General features: G+C 49.2%; 1 protein-coding gene across 10 annotated transcripts in view; it reads right to left on the reverse strand.

The window, feature by feature from the left end:
- Nucleotides 1-23,208, reverse strand: part of PTEN1 (Calcium/lipid-binding (CaLB) phosphatase) — a 281,037-nt gene that overhangs the window by 56,528 nt on the left and 201,301 nt on the right. For 8 of the 10 annotated variants that reach the window (XM_086486434.1, XM_086486435.1, XM_086486433.1 and 5 more), the window contains 2 exons: nucleotides 2,326-2,436; nucleotides 1,833-2,108 (listed from right to left, as the gene is read on the reverse strand). In XM_086486434.1, the coding sequence (XP_086342560.1) occupies nucleotides 1,833-2,108; nucleotides 2,326-2,436 (387 nt within the window). The remainder of the gene's footprint in view (nucleotides 1-1,832; nucleotides 2,109-2,325; nucleotides 2,437-23,208) is intronic. The other 2 variants (XR_015184796.1, XM_086486438.1) reach the window with 1 other exon arrangement.

Raw genomic sequence — 23,208 nt, forward strand, 5'->3', positions numbered from 1 at the left:
GAGAGAGAGAAATGAAATGATATATTAACGTCTTCAAAAGGCCAAAATGACCTATGAGACCATCAGATACAAAGTGGTGAATCTAATACAATGTCTGAAAACAAGTACAAAAAGTACTGAAAGTAAAAATGAAAACTGAATTGAAGTGTGAAATGTGAAATGTGAAAATGTAGAATAGGTCCTCAATGACAATTTGGGTGTCGTGCTAGAATGCCTCTGATCCTCTGTTGGAGTCTCTGTCGATGTAGTGTGCTCCTGTGTCTCGGTCGTGGTCGTCTCGATCTCCCGAGCTCAATCGCCCTGTCAATGAGGGTGCCTCTGGTATGAATGCGGGTACAACCCTGTAATGGTGGTTGGTCTCTTGGCTCCCTCGATCCAAAGAAATCTGTGATCTGTCTCTGCGACTGTCGTACTCCATGTCTCCCCAACAAACTGTCTCTATGTCGGTGTAGCTCAAGTAGATATAAGCCAAGGCATCTCTGGTCCTGATACCTCATGACTCTATCTAGGGGTCCAAAACCCTCCCTGAATAAGCAATGGAAGCACCCTCGTATCTCATAATACATAGTGCAGTGGCATATGTAGTGTAGCTCTGTCTTTGGCTCTCTACCGGATAGTTGACATATCCTAGACTCTGGTGGTATCCCTCTGAATCTACCCGTCTCAATCTCCAGCTGGTGTGAGGATGTGTGAATCTGACAAATAGCACATCGCAGACCATGAGATAAATGAGTGTCCATGTAGTTCGGACGAGTCACAAACCCATCCCTTGAAAGTTGGAGAAGGTGCTCTTTGTAGAAAGCCATCTTCGTGCCCAACTCCTGTATCGGCTCTACCCATGTCCTCCTGGTGTCCAACTGTATAAGATCCTGACGAATGAGTCTAGTGATCTTCGTCCGTGTGACTGGCAGGGAGGGTGCATCCAGGGAATACTGAAAGGGAGGCAATCTATCCATGCTGAAACCATGCCTCTGAAACCATGAGGTCATCTGTGCATACCAACATGATGCATCTCCCTGCATCGCTAACTGTCTAGAGGACTCAAGAGCCAGTCTAGTATATCTGCCTCTATGTGTATCCCATAGACTGTGCATAAAGGACACTGATCTGGTAAGAGCCTCAATCTCTATAGGAGGGGCGGCTACCTCCGCTCGAATAATCGCATGTGGTACAGAGGCCTTGGCTCTAATCATCCGGGATATCATAAATACCAAGGGTCTCTCCATGTTCCTCCAACTGTCATGATTCACAGATGGTCCCCAAACTTGGACCCCATAAAGCATAGCTGAAGCAACCAAAGTATCAAAGAGCCATAGTTTTGTTCGTGGTTCTTGAAACTGACACATCCTCTCTAGCCCTCCTAATGCCGCATAGGCTCGGGATAGTCTAGTCTCTGCTGCTCTCCTCAGGGTAAACCTCGGTCCCGTGAATACCACCCCCAGATATGTATATTCATTTGTGTACTCCACAGTGTCCTGGCCATATACGAGTGTAGGTGCCGATCTCTTGACCCACTGTGGTGTGGTGTTAAACACCATAACCTTGGTTTTACCAAGGTTCACAGACAGTCCACTATCCTCTGCAAAGTTGTGCAATGCATCCAAATGTCTTTGCATGCCCTCTGGCGACTCTGACATTAACACAATATCATCAGCATATAATAATAAAGGGATCCATGTCCCTGCCAGCTGAGCGCCTCTGTCACCCTCTCTGTCAATGTAGTCAGAGACCTCATCTACATACATACCAAAAAGTGTAGGGGACAAAGGACACCCCTGTTTCACTCCAATAGTGGAATGAACAATGTCAGAAATCCCCTCAGGAGTGCGTACCTGGCCAGTCACTGAGCCGTATAAAGCCATGATCCCCCATATGATCTCTGTGGGTACTCCCAACTTCAGTAGCCTGTGCATCAATCTGGCCCTCGGCATTGTGTCAAATGCCTTGCGGAAGTCCACAAAGAAACAATACATCCGTCTCCCATGTGCCCGACCCTCCTCAATAATGGCTCTGAGTGTAAGAATATGGTCCAAAGTGGAGAAACCCCTCCTGAATCCAGCCTGTCCTGCTGCTCGTATGCCCTCATTTTCTGCCCATTTACTCAGTTGCTGTTCAAGAATGGAGAGAGAAATGAAATGAAATGAAATGTTATATTAACGTCTTCAAAAGGCCAAAATGACCTATGAGACCAATCAGTTACAAAATAGTGAATCTAATACCATGTCTGGGTACAAAAGAACTAGAAGTGGAACAAAATACTACTACTACTACTACCAAGAGAGAGAGAGAGAGAGAGAGAGAGAGAGAGAGAGAGAGAGAGAGAACCTTTGTATCTTCCTCTAGACTCTTGGAGGGCTTGTCCAGCTCAGACCTGGATGCAAGTGTGAATACATTGCCATCCATGAAAGAAGTGTTAAACCAGAAGTAGAAGATTGGCTGCAGCAATTAAAAACAAGTTTAACAAATGAGACTTAACTAGTAGGGGCGCGCGCGCACACACACACACATCCCTTGTAAATTTGTGAGTTTTCTAAGCGCACACACACGTCACCCCAACCTAGAGCAGCTGTTCTATCGAAAAGCAATTTAAATTTAGATATGAACCGATTCGAGAGCAATTCTTAGGTGAGAACCCTGAAATAAAATGCCAGAATACCAATTATCCATGTCCTCCTGATCCCTACCACCCTAATGAGAATGATGAAGGAGGCATCGCTGTTTGAAACAAGGTGAATGGTCACAAAGGCCTACACAAGATGATGATTGCCCCAAGTTAATGCACCCTTTCAACGCTAAAGAAGATTGCATGAGAGAGTCTGTAGCACCCTAGTTAATGCCTTTCTTAGGCACTCCATCAAAAGTAGGAGGAAACATTGACCCCCTATCCAACAAGCTTAATCCAATGGTCCAAAATTGCTCCTATATTCTAGGAGTCTTACAAGGGCTTCTATGCTTTCAAGAGGTGCCGGTCAGATTGTGAATTCTTTCTTTCAAGTCTCCACCATTTTCCAATTCTTCTTCAAGTTTCAAATTGAATCAGCAAGAATCATAGGGTGATGGAAGCAAGAATTATTGCACGTCATTGGCATTCGTCATTGGCATTCATCCTAGCCTGTTTATAGTGACATCAATTTCCTGTAAGATTCCAAAGTTTCAGTTTACTCCATACATAAGTGGCGAATGGACCCATTGGACAGCAAAGAAACCCAAGGTTGACACTGACGCCAGAATTGCCAATCCTTCTCTTTGGAGTCCATAGAGTGCAGTTTATTTGAAACAAAAACTAGGCCTGCAATGCTGGATTGTTATCAGCATGCTGAAACCATAGAATGCATAGTACGTCACCTTGCTGGCTTGGATTCCTGACAAGTTAGCACAAATCCAAGTAAAAGTGTACGATATAGAGACCACCCATTGTAGTGGGAGCACCCGTCACAGTTGGCTGCTATTCTTGATAGGTAAAGGTGTAAGGTACGAGTTTGTCCTAGAGTCCCAGAGTATGAGTCAAGGAGAGAAAAGGTGGAATTATCCCACGTGTAGTGGGGCAAGGCTGTAGAGCTACTTAAAGCTCATTTCATGAATGAATAAACCAATTTCATTTTGCATTACATCTCTCTTGTTTATGGTGAGCTTGTGATCGTGTTTATAAGTCCAAGTTAATTGATCTTGGAACCTTTCTAGCCAACACACACTCACTTGTCTGCACAATGTTTCTCTATCATCCACCCTAGCTAGCACGATCCCATTCCCATCAAGTGGTATCAAAGCACGGGTATGCTAGCTAGGTTTGTTATTATGCATTTGCGTGTTAGTATGATTAGCATTCCTTAATGATCATTAGCTAGATGCATTAGGTTTACTCTCCTATTGCATATCTCATGCCTAATTAGTATTCCATTGGCTAGCATGAGCATGTTCTTGAGTTAAAGACTCTTGGGCCACTACTCACTGACCAATTGGAAGCCTAATTAGCATTGATCAGCGAGTCTCAAAGATACGGAAGCAGTGGGCCCGCCATATGAACCAAAGTGTTAGGTTGCAGATGAGCTCCCAACACTCCTCTCTCTCACTACACCACTCCTGTGGAGTAAGCTCTGTAGTAGGCTGGAGTTTAGGACGACCCCCCTGGATCACTATCATGCTGATGGTGGAGGATAGCTCAAACTGAAGTGCCGGGCCTGTGAGAGTGGACCAAGCAGCTGCCCCCCAAGTGTACTGTCGTGCCGTGGAAAAAGCTGGCATCAGCCGAAGGACACGGAGCCAAACCTGCTGTGCCATAGGTAGGCCAGTCCCCAAGACAATGATGCTGAATCTCCACAGGATGGCCACAAGCTGCGCATGCTGCCGAGAGACACCTATGTACAAGCCAGCTCCCCACTGCTGTAGCCTTATGTGCGACCAGCCATTGGAACAAAGTGACTTGCCGTGGCTGTCTGGTGTCCCACAACCTCGCCCAAAAAGCTGACAACTCAGCTGTGAGATCCTCCTCTTGCCAATGAGGTGCTGCAGCAAGACGAGCCTCTCTCCGTGCTGCCAATATGTGACATCCCAGTCGAACAGTGTATTGAAAGAAAGGGATGCTTGGATGGTCGGCTGAGGCGAAAGGGTCCCACCAAAACCACTCTCCAAGATACCACTGCACTCGTGCCAGTGGACAGCTCTCCTAAGCCCACAGCCTCTAGTGGCCAGTCTGAAGAGCTATTGGGTCAGGATCTATGGCAGAAGTACTCTCACAGATGCCCAAAACTCAAATCCTCTAAAAACAGACTTTGCAACCTGTGGGGCCTCAACTGAAACTCGGTGTAAACGACCCTCACCCTGTAGCCCGAAAAACAGGGAAGCTACACTCTTTGAACAAGCCTGAATTGCGATGAGGACCTCTGGTCGCGTGAAGGCCCCCATTCATCCGGGGACTGCTGACTCGAGAGGTGTGAGCCACTCAGTTAGTACTGCCTCTGTGATTTCTTGACACATGCTCTGCACCCCTCTCATGCCTGGATGCTCTGAAGCTCCTCTGACAAGCTTGAGAACTGTAGCTAGTCACCTAAGGTGCATGTTGGACCCTCTGCCATGGGACCCCAAGAAACATGAGGCCTACAACCAACCAAGTGGCCTCTCTGAGTGCTACCATGGGGTTCCAAACAAAGGGCTCTCGCAGACGCTCCTCCGTGCAAGTAGGCAGTTGCTGCTCTAGGCCTCTCCTCAACTGCTCCTAGGAGATGAGCAGACTCACAACAAAACGGTCCTCCAGTCGCCCGCTTAGGCCAGCTCTGTGCATCTTTGTGAAAATCCATTTGGTCGAAGGTCTCCAAGGGCCTCCAGCCTGAGGCATTCTAGCACTAAGACGTTGAAGCAAAAACTCCTTCCAGGGCTCCTCCCTTGGAAGCAATCCTCTAACAATAAACTTCCCAAGAAGGGCTCTGCTCTGCTGTGCTGGGTCTATGATCCCCAACCCCCCTTGAGAACAAGGAAGAGTGATGACCTGCCAAGCCACTTTGGCCCTATTGCGCCTAGACCAAAGGAAATTCTTGATCAACCTCTCTACCTGGCTGATGCAGGAACTCAAAAAGATCCAACAAGATGTGCGGTACCACATAGTAGCCAACAACACCTGGTTGGCCACTACAACTCTGCCTACCAGAGAAAGTCGTGCAGAGCTCCAATGTAACAGCTTCTTCCTGATGGACAGGAGGAGGGGAGCAATTTGTTGTTTTGGACAAGTCCAAACCAACCTGACAGCCGAAGTATCGAATTGCCGTCCTTGGACAATCCATCCGAAACCCTTTCCTGGCAGCCAATTAGGAGTAGGAGCACTACCAACCGAGAAAGCCATTGTCTTTTTCCAAGTGATCAGTGTGCCTGATGCACCATAAGGTCTCAAGAGCCTGCTCACACCTGTGAAGGTTGGCCTCCTAGCCCTCCAAGTACAAAGCTGAGTCGTCTGCAAACTCAGCATCCAGTAGCTCGTCGCCCTGAATAGGGAGCTAAGACATATAGACCAACCTGCTGTGAAACCGGAAATCTGCTCATCGCCTCAGCATAGAATAGAAAGAGGAAGGGGGCAAGAGGGCAACCCTGTTTGACCGAGCACGTGAGCATAAAACGATCTCCTCTACCACCTGCCAAAAGTACCTGACTGTGTGCCCGTTTGTAAAGAGCTGACACACCTTTGATCCAAGCATCTAAGAAGCCAATCCTGCGTAGAGTGCCGTCCAAAATGTCCAAGTCAACTCTATCGTAGGCCTTCTCAAAATCGAGAAAAAGTATCACCAGATCCTCACCACGGAGGCGAGCCAGGGCAGAAGCCTCCCAAAACGTAAAGACGTTGTCAAGGATACTACACTCCTTGACAAAACCAGTTTGTGTCCCATCTATAGTGCTCTCTAGAGGTGGCTGAATCAGAGTTACCCGGAACGCGGAACGGGAACGGCTACGGGCCTCCCTGCGGAACGGGGGAACGGGAATGGGCCCGGAACGGAAACGGCACGGAACGGGAGGCTAAAAAAACACCCAAATTTTTTTTTTTTTAGCGTTATGTGTTTGAATACAAGTAGTATTAGAGTCCTTTGACTCTAATACCCACGAAAAACACGATTCGAAGACCATTTAACCTTATTATGACTTGATTGGGATGTGCGGCGCCCAGAGTACATAGCCAGATGAACAACAATGAGCAAACACAATGCCCATAGTACATACACAATGCTCTCAAATAATTGCAAGAGTAGTAGTCAGAGATAACCCTTTGGAATTAATTATGGCTAACATAGTAACAAGCCTCAAGGGCCGCCAGCGACCAAGGTGCTACAAAAAAACCAAAGGGGGGCAAAGTTCAAACCAGACTTCAGTGACCACAATACCAAAAGACTGAAGGTGACAAATACCATAAAGATGCTAGTAGCTACAAATGGCAAAGAGGGCAAGGCTCAAGCAACCATACAAAAAGGTAAGGATAAATGGCAAAGACTCAAGACTCAAGAGCCACTAGCCTGAGAGGCCTCCCAATCTGTAGTAGCCGGCTGTAAATCATGCACATCCTCCCATTCCTCATCATCGAGGTCTAGGTCCGGCTCGATCTCAGCCATAGATAAAGTACCTGGTGTTGGTCCACCTGCCTGAGAAGCCTCTTGCTCCATCTCCCACTGTGTAAAAGGATCTGTCTGTTTGTTTGTACTCTTGCAAAGCATTTTCAAATTTGCGCTGACGAAGACAAGATCATTAGCCTTCTCCACTCCAAGCTGATTCCTCTTCTTGGAAGCAATGTGGCTAAAGGTACTCCACAATTGCTCCAAGCATGAGGTACTAACCGACTGGCTGAGAATATGGATCGCCAATCTCTGAAGCTCAGGGCCATCATAGCCATAGTCCTCCCACCAAAGCACTGAACCTATTTTCCTACGATCAATTTGAGCATCTGGACTGCCAAATGACCCCCGCATCTCTCTGTACTGTCTCAACTGATCTCTGACAATGCGTCGCCCATCTCTGTCTAGAACCATCTTGTTTAATATCTCTGTAAATTGGTTCATGACTTCCCTATCTGTCTCTTCCCCTGCACCTTGGAACTCTGGATCCAGCATGTACGCTGCCCCGTGTAAAGGAGAGGCATATGAATTCCACCTCGAGCTGCAAAGCGCATGGATCTCCTCATATCGCTCTGCGTTCGGCTCAAGCTGTGCAAGCTGCTCAATCATGCGGTCCATTGCCTCATAAATCTTGCCAATGCAAGGATCCATGCCATCCAGAACTCGAAGCAAATGAACCACCGGTTTTACCTGTGCGTCTAGACTCTTGAGCTCCTTCCAGAACTCAAGATCCTCTGCCTTATCCTTGCACAAAATCCCTGAAACTGTCTTTGCATAGGGGGAGGTGGTGAACTCATCACTGATGAAGACCTGTCGGACCGCATTTTGACATTCAGACAGCCTGTGCACAAGAAGAAAGTTGAATGCGAAGCGGGTATCTGAATACTTTAGAAGCACTTTGCTGCCTGACCTCTTGAGGTACTCACTCCGAACCAAGTTGTGATTGTTGATGAAAGTAACCATCTTCACTGCATCAGCAATGACTGGAGCAATCCAGTCTAGCTTGCTTATGTCTTTTAGAAGGTTGTTCAAGCAGTGTGCCATGCAAAAGCACACTGTCACATGCGGATAGTGGCCCTCTATGATAGCTACTGCTGCCCTGTTTGATGCCTCCCCATCTGTGACAAAGGCCACCACGTGTTGCTCACCGATGGTTTCTATGGCCGCTGTCCACTCTGCAGAGAGGACATCGGCGGACTTGCCACTCTCAGTGGCATCATGAGAGTGCACAAAGTACATCTCTCCACTGGAGTATGCGACCGAGACCATGGATAGATCTCTTCCTTGTATCGCTCCACCCGTCGGCAATGAGGGAAACGCCATGTTTTGCCCGAAGACACTGAATGTTGAGGGTTGCTTGCTCCACGATAGCCTTCTCTCGATCGAGCAAGGTGGTTCGGAGAGCCTCTGAAGATGGCGGCACATAGCCGGTGCCATACTCTCCTATCCGTTGCACCATGACTTTCCAATACTCCGACCTATTTCGATCAAACATAGAAGAGGTTAGTATCAAAAAGGTGGAAACGACGATAACGGAAGAAATGAGAGAGAAGATTGATAAATCATAAAACAATGAACATACCTCGCTGCGACAAATGGGATATGGTCGTGATAGAAGAATCGGGCCATGGCCGCATCCACCTCTTCCTTCTTCTTTGGGTCCCAAGAGGTGGCAAGGGTCTTTTGGCGACGAATTGGACCTTGTGAAGATGCACCAACACCTACACCGGGTAGAGAGGAAGAAGGGAAAATGAGGGTCTTTGGATCAATACCTTTGCGTGCCGGCTTGGCTTTATGGTTGAATTGCCGATCCTTTTCCTCGAGCTTCTTCCTCTTCTCGATGGTTACGTTGGCACAAAATCTCACCTCATGTCCCAGCACTCGAAGAAAGTATGCCCTCACTTTGTCATGCCCCCCTTTCCGCATGTAAGAGCATAGCTTGCATCCCCATGCACGAGAACCTCCCGCCGCCGACAAGGTGCCCTCCGAGGTCACTTCATCCCACCACGACCATTCCTTCGCCTTTTGAGTGTTGCCCGCATGAACGGAGGGGGTTGAACGAGAAGAAGAGGCCATGAATGATGGATTATCCGTGAAAGAGAGAGCTTGATCTTGAACTTTGAGAGAGAGAGAGGGCTTGAGAGAGAGAGAGGCTTGCCGCTTGATTCCGTGAGAGCTTGAAAGAGAGCTTGAGCCTTGAGCCTTGAGGGTTAGAACTTAGAAGTTAGCCCAAGAGAGAGAGAGGTTGAGAGCTTGAGCCTTGAGGCATGCCGCGGCGCCACACTATGGCTTGAGAGTTGAGAGCAAGCTAGGGAGAATGAGCTTGGCTTGAGAGTTGAGAGCAAGGCTCAAGCAAGGGAGAATGGGCCTTGAGGCTTGATGAGTGTGTGAAGAATGGGGGAGGAGGGGGGCATTATATACTTTTTTGATTGCTGAAAATGGCCGTTGGCTGCCTAACAGTCATTTTTTTCAATTTCAAAAACTGCCATTTATGGCCGTTGGGGCCGTTCCGGTCCGTTGTAGCCCGTTCCGGTCGTCCCGTTCCGGCGACAGTTTCCAGCCGGAAAATCCCAGCCGGCCGGAACGCCGTTTCGGCGTTCCAAGGCCCGAAATGTCCGTTCCCTGGTAACTCTGGGTTGAATCCTCAATCTCAGAGCCTTGGCAAGAATTTTGTAGCCTGAGTTGAGGATGGTGATGGGCCGCCACTGTCGAATCTCATCCAAGGAGCCACCCTCCTTGCGAATGAGGTAAATGACCCTCACTCATGCTGTCAAGCATCTCTGCTATGTGCAGGATGTATTGAAAAGTGCTGCAGAGATATGAGCCAAGCAAGTCCGAGTACTCTAAGAAAAAGCTTGGAGTCAAAACATCCTCACTTGGACAGCTACCACGGGAAAGTGCTCTAAGAGCCGCGTGGAGCTCCTCTAGTAGAAGAGGTAGCTCTTGCCTCTGGCGCATCTCCTCAGTCACAAGACAAGGCATCTTTGTCCAAACCTGCTCTCTGTATGCATCCTAACGCTCTGACTGACGCTCTGCTGATAACAGGTCAGCGTAAAAGTCCGTAGCAACTGCTCGCATGTCCTCATGCTCTAAAGCAACTGACCCGTCAGACCTCCTCAACTGGCTGACCTTGGCATGCGTATGCCGAGGTCCCACTGCCTCAAAGAAAGCCCTTGTCACTCTGTCACCCACCTAGGTCCACTGAGATGCCTATCGATGGAAAGCAAACTCATGGCACCTCTCCTCTGTGCTGGCAAGCTCTTGGCGAGCCTGCTATAACTTCTCCAACCAAGGACTATCTGGATGCTGCTCTTGCATCCCCTGCAAGGAAGCAACGCCCCGTCGGAGACGCTGCTGCTCCTCTCTCGCTGCAACCAGGCGGGCCGAAGACTCCTGAAGAAAGAGCCGACTAAGCTGAGCAAGTCCAGAGGCCACTCTGTCAGCACGAGAGTCCTGCATGTCTAAGCTCTCTGTCCAAAGAGCCACCACTCGCTCTTTTGACTGTAGAGTCCAGCAAGACCCTCTCACGGATGCGTAGCATCGTGATCCCCCTCCTCTTTCCATCAGTAACTGTGAGGATCACTGGTGCATGGTCCGAAAAGGAAGTCCCAGCCAGAATGCAAACTATCCCACCTAAGTCACAGCAGTGGTCACTAGTGTAGAAGCGACCTATCCGAGATAGATTCACTCCTCCCACTCTGCGGTCCGAACGAGAGAAGGCCACGCTGTCTGGGGGCCTCACAAAGCTAGAATGTTGCCTCACATCTGAAACCCGCAGAGTCATACAAAACCTCTCCCAAGCTCCCAACTCAACTCCATGCACAGTCGTATGGCTATCTCCAATCGTGTCGGAGGGGTCTTCCAACATGTTGAAGTCACCCCCAATGCACCATTGCTTTGCTTGTGGCAAAGACTAAACAATATGAGACCAAAACTTTGCACGTGCACTCGCCACATTGGTGCATAGATGTTCAGGAACTCACGAGGCAACCCTGAACCTGCATAGTGATCTACTGAGCCCTGCCTGGCACAATAATCCCTCTGCCCACAATGGCCTGCTGCAAAGAATCCGCAATAGTCATACATACCCCTCCCTAAATGCCTCCAGGTCCAAATGCAGTTGACCAAAACGTCTCATAGCGACCACGCAAAATTTGACCACACCGTCTAATGCGGCTCTCACAAAGATGATGCTCCTGTAGCATAAGAATGTGAATCTCACCACCCACAAGGCATCTCTGAAGCTCCTGACGCAGCCGACCCCTTTGACGCTGAAACTGGGGCCCTCCTAATCCCTGCACATTCCATGAGATGATCCTCATGGAGTCAATGAGAGAAAACAGATGCTGCCATAGCAGCCAACCTTGCTATCTTTGAGGCCGGTTTGGATGGGGAGTAATCCGCATCCGCACGACCTCTAGACAAGTGCAAAAGTAGTGATTGTCCCGCCCAGGCCCAAGCTGAGCGTGCAGCCCGAAGGGCTACATCCTCTGTCCAAGAATCCTCATGTACAAATACATAACAAGGAGGGCTCTGAGTGTGAGCAAACAAATGCACCACAATGTGCCTGCAGCCTGCTGCATCCGGAGGCGTCATGCTGAACTTGTCAAGAGGCCAAAGTGTTTGCACCAAATCTGTCACTCCTAAGTCCCCTGTGTGGTGTGAGAACTCAGTAGCTTGAATCTGGAGCCAGTCAAGAATTGTGTGCTGGGTCCACTCTCTAGGATCCCTACCGCACAGCGGAAAGGAGAAACCCACCGCTGTGTCCAAAGCCTCAATGCCTCTATCTGCAAGAAAGAGGACGTGGACTCGAAAGCAAGCCTCCTCCAGGTCAGGAGAAGAGTCACCCAGGAACCGTGTGAAGATGTAGTCGAAGAAGTCCCAGCGTCTGCGAATGTCAAAGCAAGTCAAACCTCTACGGACTGCTGCAAAAGGAGAAGTCTGCACCAAAAAAGGCGGCCTCAAGTGGGGCTGTCCCTCTCGAGCCACACGGCTCGTAGCGAAAGCATTGCCAAGAGATAGCCTCGCGGCAGACGCGTGTCCAGTCCCCTGCGTCTAAGAAGGAGTGGAGGAGGGGTCAAGAGATGAGGCTGTGGACCCCACCGGGGAGAGAGGAGGGACGGGAGGCGAAGGTGGAGGTGGGGGAGGGAGACGAGGCAGGGGAGACGGAGCGGTAGCTTCTAAGGGAGGAGGAGGTGGAGGAACTGAAGTGGACGGGGCTTTCTGAGGCGGGTCCTGCTGAAGGGGATCAAAACGGTTCCCAGTCGGAACCCAGTGCTGTTAAGCTGCAGAGGGTCCGCCACCAAGGAGAGCAGTGAGGCGAGCCCGCCCCTGTCGACGGCGGCCAGGCACTTGTTGCCAACCGTCAGCGGTTTGATGGCTGGTCTTAGTCGAGGTGTATCTTGCTGCTGGGCATGCTCAGGCTTGGGAGGCTGCGCATGCGCTGTGGGTCGAGGTCTCCTGCGAGGACAGGCCTTTGCCAAATGGCCCATCTATCTGCAAAAATGAGACATTGATTCGGGAGACCCGCATACTCTATGCTCAGACGGAACCAACCTCCACTCACCCGAGGTAGTAGGATGACCTTTGGGTGAGTGCGGGTGTCCCAAACTAGAACAAGTACTGTGGGATACCTGCCGCCTTGGCAGCTACAGAGGCTGCCGTGCGCGGTGTCTCCAGGACAATCCCAATCGCTGAGCCTATCCTGGAAAGGAGCGGAAGGTACTCCCTCCGCAGGCCGGGGAAGCAGACTCCAATGGGCAAGTTTTCCTCCTTGACAAGAATGTCGGTAGCTGGGTCGAAACCGTGGCGCCACTGTCGAAAGTGTGCTCGAACTACTCGGATGGCCACGCGGTCATCGCAATGACCTTGGATGCCATCTCGGGAGTCTCGAACTCTATCTGGTAGTAGTCACGTTCGAGAAGGTGAACATCGAGGATCTTGCCCACCTCTACGATAAGGCAGGCATTGAGGAGATCACGCACGTCCCCTCTCTTGGGTCTGGTGCCGAGAATCTTGTAGGTAACAGAGGTGGCCTGGAGGCACGCCACCCTTTGCCTCTAAGCTCGCTTGCTCTGTCGGCAAAAGAGCAAGTCGGATGGTGGGTTGTGCGAGGTCGGACGAGGGGGCTTCAGTGGAGTCCCTCTGTGGCGGACAAGAATGTGGGATACAAGATCATATAAGACTTTGATGGCTGCACAAAGGGGCGCCCACCACTAGGACCTGCACCTAGGTATGAAGATTGGATAAGTACAAGGGTGTCACCTTGAAAATCCATATCTAGTTGAAGTCATAGAGCCACACTTGCTAAAAGGTGTTCTTCAAGATATCTCTGCTATAGGCTTTTCTCTTGGTGTGAGTGTTTTCTCGGGTGCCTTGATCTGCTCTAGGTCGGCTTCTGTCAGAGAGCTGAGAAGTTGGTTCGCTCTTAGCACTAGCTGATGGCTTGACAATTGTTGGAAGAGGTGTATTCACTGGCGAGACATTTGATGACAGAGGTGGATACACTGGAAGATTGAGGCCAGGGGCTGCCCTATGGGCCCAGTGAGGACACCAGCAGGCTCTTCTAGTGGCTACAACTTGTCAAGAGGGGCAACCACATGGGTGGAAGGTTGTGGCTGAGGGGTTGCGCAAACTACTATTAGATTAATCTTTGGAAATGTGAATTCAAGTTGGCTCTAACTTGGGCCCAACGATGTGGAGACGCGTTGCTTTGGACAATCTTTGTTGTAATGATCCTTATAAGGTATCTAGGCAGTGCACGCAAGGAGGAGATCCTTCGGGAAGAGCAAATTTTCTTTGCTCGTGCCCATATTCCCCACATCTGTAACACAAAAACGGTTGATTGGATGGGACGGGGGGCGAGGTGGTCACGATATCTACTCCGGAATGGAGGTAGTAGTTGACGGGTAGAAGCTCTGACGGACTAACAGTGGGTGCTCCTTGGTGCAATGTGCGTGAAATCTCACTCCAGTAGCATGGAACACTGAAAACATTGTAGACAATGAATAACAGAGCAAACACAGCGACTCAACAGTAGAACCTGAACAGCGACTCAACAGTAGAACCTGAACAGCATGGGACTCGACTAACTCAAATGAACCAATACAGACTCTGGCATGGCAGCACACACAGCTCCATGCCCAGAACTCACGGGTACAATGGGGGTATCGAGGCTCAAATGTGCAGGGATGGTGCAGATGTACTGTGCATGAATGCAAGACGCTAGAGTCAAGACCCTTGACCATACAAAGTAGATGATGATGATGATAGAATGTCTGACGATTGGAACCAACCACACATATGTATCTCCTATAGAGTCACCCATGGCTAGCAAATATCCTAATCCACCTAAGCCTATCTCCAAACTACGATGGTGGTGATCTGGTCACGGTGTCCACTAGGACCACCATTTGTATCACTTGTCACGTGTCACTACCCAGGCGAGAGTCCGTCTAGTGTGAACTCCAACCCAACTGCAACTAATTGCCTATCTTGTGCCAGTGACATTGTAGCCCTGCTACAGGTTTCCCGCCACAAGACCACTCACTATCCCGGTGAGAGAGAACACTGAAACTAGAGAAAACACTAAAACTAGCAGAGACCACTGAAACTAGTAGAAAAAATGCAATCAACCCGATTGGAGCTCTGTGGAGAAGAAATGATGAAATGTAGGTATTTGTAGAATATGAGGAAGTAGGCAACCTACCACAGTGAGAAAGGATGACAGAGAGCAGAAACTGAAGAAGGCTCTTCAAATTTAGCCAGTTTTCTTCAAGGTGCCCCTCCAGCTGGCCTGGAATTTTCAATTTTTTGTCCTTAGGAAATAACTAAAGCCGGTTTTCTGTGAATTGTGGGGTAGGGATGAGAGGAGGTGGTAAGGGGCAAGAGGTTGATTAGAGGGTGGGTAGGGGTGAGAGGGGATGGTGAGCGACGAGGGGGGTGGGTAGGGGCGAGGAGAGGGAGGGGGTAGGTAGGGGCGAGGAGGGAGGGAGGGGGTGGGTAGGGGCGAGGAGAGGGGTGGTGAGGGACGAGAGGGGGATGGGTAGGGGCTAGGGGGAGTGTATTCTGGTCACGAGTTCTACAAAAGTGTCATTGGGCTGGAGCATCAAGTTGGCCAACTCATCCAAAACCTTTTCTTGGAAGTCCCCTGGTCTGAAAGCTTCACAAAACTGTTGTCATAATGTGGCCCAAGTCGTAAAGTGGTTCTCTGCAAACTGACTGTACCATTTATCTGCTAAGCCATCCAGGGAAGCAACCTGAGTATTATGTACACCTTCGGATACATGGAAACGCATGAAGATGCAGACCTTGTTGTCAAGATGGGTTGATGACGAGTCGAGTTTTTTTCAGCTAAACAGAATCAGATGAGCCACCTTCCTTTTCAAGAAGTGGATTGGCATTTGATATACCCTTCTTGAGCGCCTTTTTGCACACAATGATATTGCGACACAAGAATCTCTATTTGAGATGTATGCGGTAGCTCTGAGTTTCTCTATAGAGAAGGGGTTTTTTGATGGTCGTTGATCATCGAGTAAGCTATGTGGATTAAGCACTAAAGTAGCAAGTTATGGTTGCAGCATACGCTTCTCCATACGTAGGTCAAGTAACATTGGTATATTGCTAGTATGAGCATGAACTGTTATGCCTATCTCCAAATTGTGGTGGTGTGATCTGGCCATGGTGTCCACTAGGACCACCATCCGTTCACTTGCCACGTGTCACTGCCCAGGTCCACTGTGAACTCCAACCCGACTGCAATTAACTGCCTGTCCTGTGCCAGTGATACTGTAGCCCTGCCAGAAGCTAGTGCCAACCCTATTTAAAGAGTAGGGACAAAGTTCTGCTTGTAAATGATGCAATCCCTTCACGTAGTAACAGTCTTTGTCTTCATGTTCGTTCTCACAAAAGTGGCAATAAGCCCTAAGCAAGCATGCTTGTGGAGGATGCCTTGAGTTTGTTGGAAGAACTGGCAAAGGCTTTGGACCTTGGCTTCTTCCCCGTATTGAACCGTTCCTCTTGGTTCAACACCATTCAAACAATCTCGTCCCAAGAAATAGTATTCAGCCGGCCATTGGTAATCAACGAAGAATAGAAATTGGTATACCGAGGAGGTAACTGGGCCAAAGGCTAGCTGGCCATGTCCTCTGAATTGATAAGCTTTCCCATATGAAGTATCTCTTGTTGAAGCTCCTTCATCTTGTTGATGTGTGTAGCGCGGATAGTGTGTCGTGCTCTCTACAATGCGTGCCCCTCAGTGCAATGTGCGTGACAATCTCACTCCAAACAGACTAAAAACAAAGGAACAATAGACAACAACTGAGCTCGCAGACACACAACAGCACCAGACCACAACATACGACTCGACTATCTCAAAGAACTGATACAAACTCTGGCGTGGCAGCACACTCAGCTCCAGCCCAGGACTCACAGGTACAATGGGGTGTCGAGGCTCAGATGTGCAGGGATGGTAAAGACGTGCAGCGTATAGACCTGCTCCTCCAAACGACGACCCTGGACCATATATCTAGAAGATGATCTCTATGACCCAACATCTACTACTTATGTCCCACCATAAAGAGCCACCAACGGCTCATAAATGTCAGCCATCTAAGTCTATCTCCAGATTGAGTGGTGATGGTGACCTGGCCACGATGTCCACTAGAACCACCGTCGTACCCCTGCCACATGTCGCTGCCCAGCCCAGAGAGTCCGTCCAGTGTGAACCAGACCATACCAATTGTACTAAATGTGTGTCCTGTGAAAGTGACACTGTAGCCTGCTACAGGTTGCCCACCACAAAACCACTCACCGTCTTGGTGAGAGGAAATACTGAAAAAATTGTGAAAGAAAACCACTACGTACCGCATTTGTACGTCTTTCTTGAAGCAGGTGCTAGGCCCACCAACCATGACCTTACATGTCTCAAAAGTGGAGTTAAAAACACTGCATTGCTTGCAAACGCCTTAAGCCTTTAAATAGGCACGAACCCAGTATGATTGCATAGTCCAAGAATCCCAATTGGCAAAACAGAATGAGGCTCCACAGCAAAGAGATATACTCGGTTGGATCCAGCGCATCTTTATCCTCCATAACCATAGTGAGAGGAAAATGACTTGCTCCATGCTTGCAGATGAGGTTGCTCGAAAATAGGGATGACCACAAGCTCGAGTAATACCACAAATAAGGTCTTGCACCATCGTGATGGCAGAACGAAAAGCATTTACAGCAACGGAATGGCAACCAGGTGAATGGTTGAAAGCCACAAGGAAACAGCTAAAAGGCTCTTCATCTTGCTCGTCTGCTGTGAAACACCAAAAGACCTGCTTTAGAAACTCCAAAGCTAGCAGCCCTGGCAGCGCAGAGTGAAAAGGGTGGGTAGGAGGATTGAGGGCTAGATAGGGGCGAGGGGGGGCTAGCTAGGGGTGGGTAGGGGGTGGGTAGGGGCGGGCGAGGGGTAGATAGGGGGTCTAGGGGTGGGTAGGGGGTCTAGGGGTGGCTAGGGGTAGATATGGGGTCTAGGGGTGGGTAGGGGCGAGGGGTGGGTAGATAGTGGGTCTAGGGGTGGGTAGGGGGGACGAGGGGTGGGTAGGGGGACTAGGGGCGAGGGGAAAAAGGGTAGGGGCGAGAGGGGTGAGTAGGGGGGCGAGGGGGAGTGTAGGGTGTAGGGGATAGGGTAGATGGGGGTAGATGGGGGCGAGAGGGTATAGAGGGTAGATGGGGGCGAGAGGGTGTGAGGGGGTGGCCGGAATAATTCTTGTTCCATTGCAGATGAATTCCATGGTCCACTGTCTGAAAGAGGAGATACTAAAGAGCACGGGAGTTGATGGAGAGCATGAGGAGGTACCGTGAGCAAGACAACTCCATGGTCCACTGTCTGAAAGAGGAGATGCTACAGAGCGCGGCAGTTGATGGAGAGCATGAGGAGGTACCATGAGCAAGACAACTATCATGTGCAGGGAATTCATCCAACAGGACAGGCTCCGTGAAGGGAGTTCGCTAGACACAGAGGAGAGCTTTGTTCTGGTTGGAGAAGCAGACACCATTGAGGCTGATGTTTGAAGGGGGGGTGAACTCTTGTAGAGGTGATTTCTTCCCGCTTCTATGATTCTTCGTAGGCTCACCAAATTCAAAGGCTTCCACCAAGGACGCATAAGGAGTAGCTTCTGTGATCTTCGACCTTTGAGGTGGCTCGGGTGGCTCATTAAGTTTAGTTACTGTGGAAACATTGGAAGAGGGTCTACCTTCAGGAAAGAGTGAATCGAAACTCCAAAACAGGGCATAGATTTGGTAGCATCCAACCACTCCAACAGATCCTCATCTGACTCGTCAGGTGGAGTAGGCTGTTCCAATTCAAGGCTGGTTGCTAGGGACAAAGAACTATGTTGCACGACGGGATCCATGCCTCCTTCTAGGCGAATTGGTTGCATCGGGGAGCCAGGAGTATGTATCCACATGGCATCGTTTCCCCAATCATGAAGTGCTTTAGTGTGTCACAGCCATGGTCTTCCGATGAGCAAGGAAAATCCGCGCTCTACCTGTGGAAGACGAATCACAACAAAATCCAAACTAAAAGTGAAATCTTGTACGTGCAGAGTCACCTTTTCCACTATGCGCACAGGGTATATTGTCCTCTGGTCAACCAATGTTACTGTGAAGGGGGCAGGTTGAGTAGGCTATAGGCCTAAAGCCATCATAATGAACTCATGCATCATATTGATGCCGGATCCACCATCCACAATTACTCCTGAAAATTGCTGCCCCAAGACGGACACTGTCAGGCGAGGGCTTCTATAATCAGTGAGGGGAGCAGCGTGATAAGAAATCATGTAGGACTCCAAGGGCTGCACAGGTAGGTGCCTGCCACTAGGCCCTGCACTAGGATACAGAGACTCGATGACGGAAAGGGTGTCACTTCGAAAATTTGCATCAAGTCGAAGCATGTCGTACAGTGACACTTGCTGAAAGGTGTTTTTCAAGATAGATTCTGCTGTAGGCTTCTCTCTTTTGATCTGGCTCCGGTATCTTAAGCTTCTGCAAGTCCTCTACTGCTTCCATGAAAGCACCATCATTATCTGATAGAAGAGAGGTAGGTTGGCACTTGGCACTACCTGCTGGTTTGTCAGCTACTAAGGGAGTTTGACTCATTTGTGGGACTGGAGACGAAAACATTGGACCGGCAGGGAGGCTGAGACCAAGAGCACCTCTCTGTGCCCGTGTGAGCACACCAGCTGGCTCTTCCAACTGCTTCAACCCATCTCGAGAGGCAACTACAAGAGTGGAAGGTGGAGCCTGTGGAATGGTGCTTACTGTGATGAGGTTAACCTTTGGGAATGTAAACTCTTGCTCATTCTGGCTTGTGCTTGCAGATGTGGATGCATGTTGTTTTGGGCAGTCCTTACTATAGTGATCCTTAGCCTCAGGGCAGTGTCGGCAAGGAGGGGACCCTTCTGGCAACGGACATTTGCTCTGATAGTGTCCATACTCCACGCACCTGTAGCACAAAATTGGCCTATTGGAGGGGCGAGGTGGTCTCGGCCCTTGCTGCATGGGACCGGATGCTAACGTGTAGAAGCTTTGGGGAACTGAAGGAGTACTAGCATGATAAAAGCTGGGGGATAAAAGTTGTTGTGCATACCTTGCATAGGAAGTATTGTCAGCAGAGGTGGCATCTGGTTTTGATGGCCATAGGGGTGAAACCATGTTGGATGCAGGTGCTAGCCCTTGTTGAGAGAAGGACCTAGACTTTGTTGTATTTGCCGTAATCCCTTGATATAGTAGCAATCCTTGTCTTCATGCCCAGACTTTTCGCAGAAGTGGCAATAAGCCGGAAGGGGACAGTCCTGTGGGGGATGTCCTGGAGAGTGACACGAGCTGCCCATACCATAGCTTTAGTCTCTTGCTGAGACCGAAGCTCTTCTAGCTCTCTCTTGATTTGATCCAAAGCCTCAAGATGTGGTGGTTTCTCCTGTCTAAGAGAGATTGATTTCTCTTCTTGAAGAGCACGTTGTAGTTTTAGGGCTTCAAGTTCTCTACGCAAAGAAGTCAATGGATCAGTAGGACTTTCCGAAAACATAGAGGGAGTCTCTATGTGAGGGGAGTTGGTGAATAGCTTCCTAGCCCCCTCTATCCTAGTAGCAGTTGCGACAAACTCCTCCAGAGTGGCGTCGGGTCGGAGACTCTCTCGAAGCGTTTGCTGAGAAGCTTTGGGAAGAGCTTTCTCCACCCACTTCTTAACCATAAATTCACCGGGTTGCTAGGAAAGCTTGGCAACCAAAGACTTGGTTTTAGTCATAAGTTTTGCAAACGTCTCCTCTGGCTAGAGCACCATGTTGGCCAACTCATCCAAAACCTTCTCCTGGTAGTCACCTGGCCTGAATGTTGCACAAAACTGTTGTCTTAAAGCTGCAACTTGCTCTTAAAGCTGCCCAAGTTGCAAAATGGTTCTCTGCAAACTGACTGTACCATTTGTCTGCTAAACCATCCAAGGTAGATGGAAAGAGTACCACATAAGCATCTTCTCTATTAAGACCACGACCCCTACAGAGAGATACAAACCTTCTTGCATGGTCGTCTGCATCTTCTGAAGAGAGTCCCTTGAAGGTAGGAAACTTGATGTTTACCTTGGCCAAAACATCGGCCAACGTCTCCATGGCCTCTTGCTCAAGAGCCCGTTGCTGAATAGCCTGCTATAACAAAATAGGAGAGAGCTTTACTGGGGAAGGTGACCTGGAAGATGTGGAACCGGATGGAGGAATGGGTGATGCCGTATGTGGAGGTATGGGTGATGGGGTGGATGGACTTCTACTATGTATCAAGGGTCGTCTTCTGTTATAGTACTTCACAGGACTCAGTAGTGCACTTTGACGCTCGAATGACCGCCTTGTATGTGTCATGCAGCGACCACAAATCCAACCAAGCTTTGGGCAAGAAGACTTTTAACTGCTTTAACTGGATGAAGACAGGTCTAGACTCTACTAGACCAGCAAGTGACTAGACCTCGACTGTTGGACCAAGGACGAGGAGGGCTGGACCAAGGACGCGGAGGGACTAGACCATGGATGAGGAAGGACTAGACCAGAGAGGAAGTCCTAGACCAGGACGAGAGAGGACCAGACAAGACCAGACCAGTAGGTTACACAGTGCAAGGCAAAGTAAACGAAACCAACGAGGACGATTTGTATCTCACCAGAGAGTGAGACTTCAGTTGAGGTCCCACCGTGATCGCCAAAATGAGAGCACCTGTAGCGCGGATAGTGTGTCATGCTCTCTACAATGGGTGCCCCTCAGTGCAATGTGCGTAACAATCTCGCTCAAAACAGACTGAAAACAAAGGAACAATAGACAACAACTAAGCTCACAGAGACACAACAACACCAGACCACAACATATGACTTGGCTATCTCAAAGAACTGATACAGACTCTAGCGTGACAGCACACTCAACTCCAGCCCAAGACTCACAGGTACAATGGGGTATCGAGGCTCAGATGTGCAGGGATGGTGAAGACGTGCTGTGTATAGACCCGCTCCTCCAAACGACGAACCTGGACCATATATCTAGAAGATGATCTCTATGACCCAACAGCTACTACTTATGTCCCACCATAAAGAGCCACCAACGGCTCATAAATGTCAGCCATCTAAGTCTATCTCCAGATTGAGTGGTGATGGTGATCTGGCCACGATGTCCACTAGAACCACCGGCGTACCCCTGCCACGTGTCGCTGCCCAGCCCAGAGAGTCCGTCCAGTGTGAACCAGACCACGCCAACTGTACTAACTGTGTGTCTTGTGAAAGTGACTGTAGCCTGCTACAATGTGATCCCTCATGGATCAGTGCTTCGCATCGAGGGTCCTCATCTGTACCTCTAAGGCTCTCCCATATGAACTGAAGTATGTCTTGTGGAAGCTCCTTCATCTTGTTGATGTGATCCCTTATGGATTAGTGCTTCGTATCTAGGGTCCTCAAATGTACCTCTAAGGCTATCCGTTTCATTGAAAAGACCTTTGAATTCTTCACATAATTATTGCTTTAGTGTCGCCCAATCTACAAAGTGGTTCTCAACATGCTGACTGTAACATTTGTCTACTAAGCTATCCAAGGTTGATGGAAAGAGCACTAGGTAGCTTCTTGTTGACACCACGGCCTCTACATAGAGATACAAACCTCCTCACGCGTTCGTTTGCTTATCTTGGGCACTTAGGGCACACTTGCTAGCAGAGTGGCCACTAGACTTGCTGAGCTTAGCCGTTTCTTTCTTCAGGGGTCTGCAACTTACTTGGCTGCAACCAAGGAGGAGGAGAAGTGGCTCAGACAAGGCATTGCTTCCCTACAGTGGATGCAAGAGCACCACCGTGACAGTCCTTGGTAAGAGGAGCAGATGCAACAAGCTTGACAGGAGCGGCGTAGAGGGTACTACAGCTTAGGGAAAGCTTTTCTCTGCTTGAAATCCTCGAGCACACGCCGTAGCCAGTTCTTGCTCCTTCCCTCATAAAGAGAGTGTTCATTCACTTGTGCGAAAAGCTCTACCATATCTTCCTTTACCGGGTAGGAGGTGTGGGCGTAGAGGGTACTCAAGCTTAGGGAAAGCTTTTCTCTGCTTGAAATCTTGGAGTGGTTCCTTCGTAATGTCCTACCCGCAATAGTAGGTAATTTGTTGGGTGGAGAACTACTGGGTACCAGATCAATAAGTGATCTTCCAGCTAGTTGAGCAAACCAGTTCATCAAGTTAAACAATGTTTCAACTCGACTCTACTCTCATAAACACTCGAGAGTGATCAGTCCTGGTTAGACATATGCATCCCTTGTGCGAAAAAGAAAAACGCACTTTATGATTTCCTCAAAGATGTACCTTTGATCAAAGACCTGCCCTCTCACTTAAAGTTTGAGGGTCTTCGGTTCAAAATTTCAGGAGTTAGATTGAATTCCCTTACTCCAAACTTTCTCCAAGTAGCAACATATCCTTCGAGGAGAGGCAACAAAAATTTGTTGTTTCTATGTTCAATGGTCCCCATCCCACTGTAGGGATTAGATTCTTCATACACTAAGCTGTACACTTTTAGCTTGCATGGCTGACTCCACACTTTTTTGTGTTCAATGGTCCTATCCCACTGCAGGGATTA

The sequence above is a fragment of the Adiantum capillus-veneris genome, chromosome 17 (genome assembly GCF_014529385.1).
Source record: "Adiantum capillus-veneris isolate H3 chromosome 17, ASM1452938v2, whole genome shotgun sequence".
Classification (NCBI taxonomy): Eukaryota; Viridiplantae; Streptophyta; class Polypodiopsida; order Polypodiales; family Pteridaceae; genus Adiantum; species Adiantum capillus-veneris.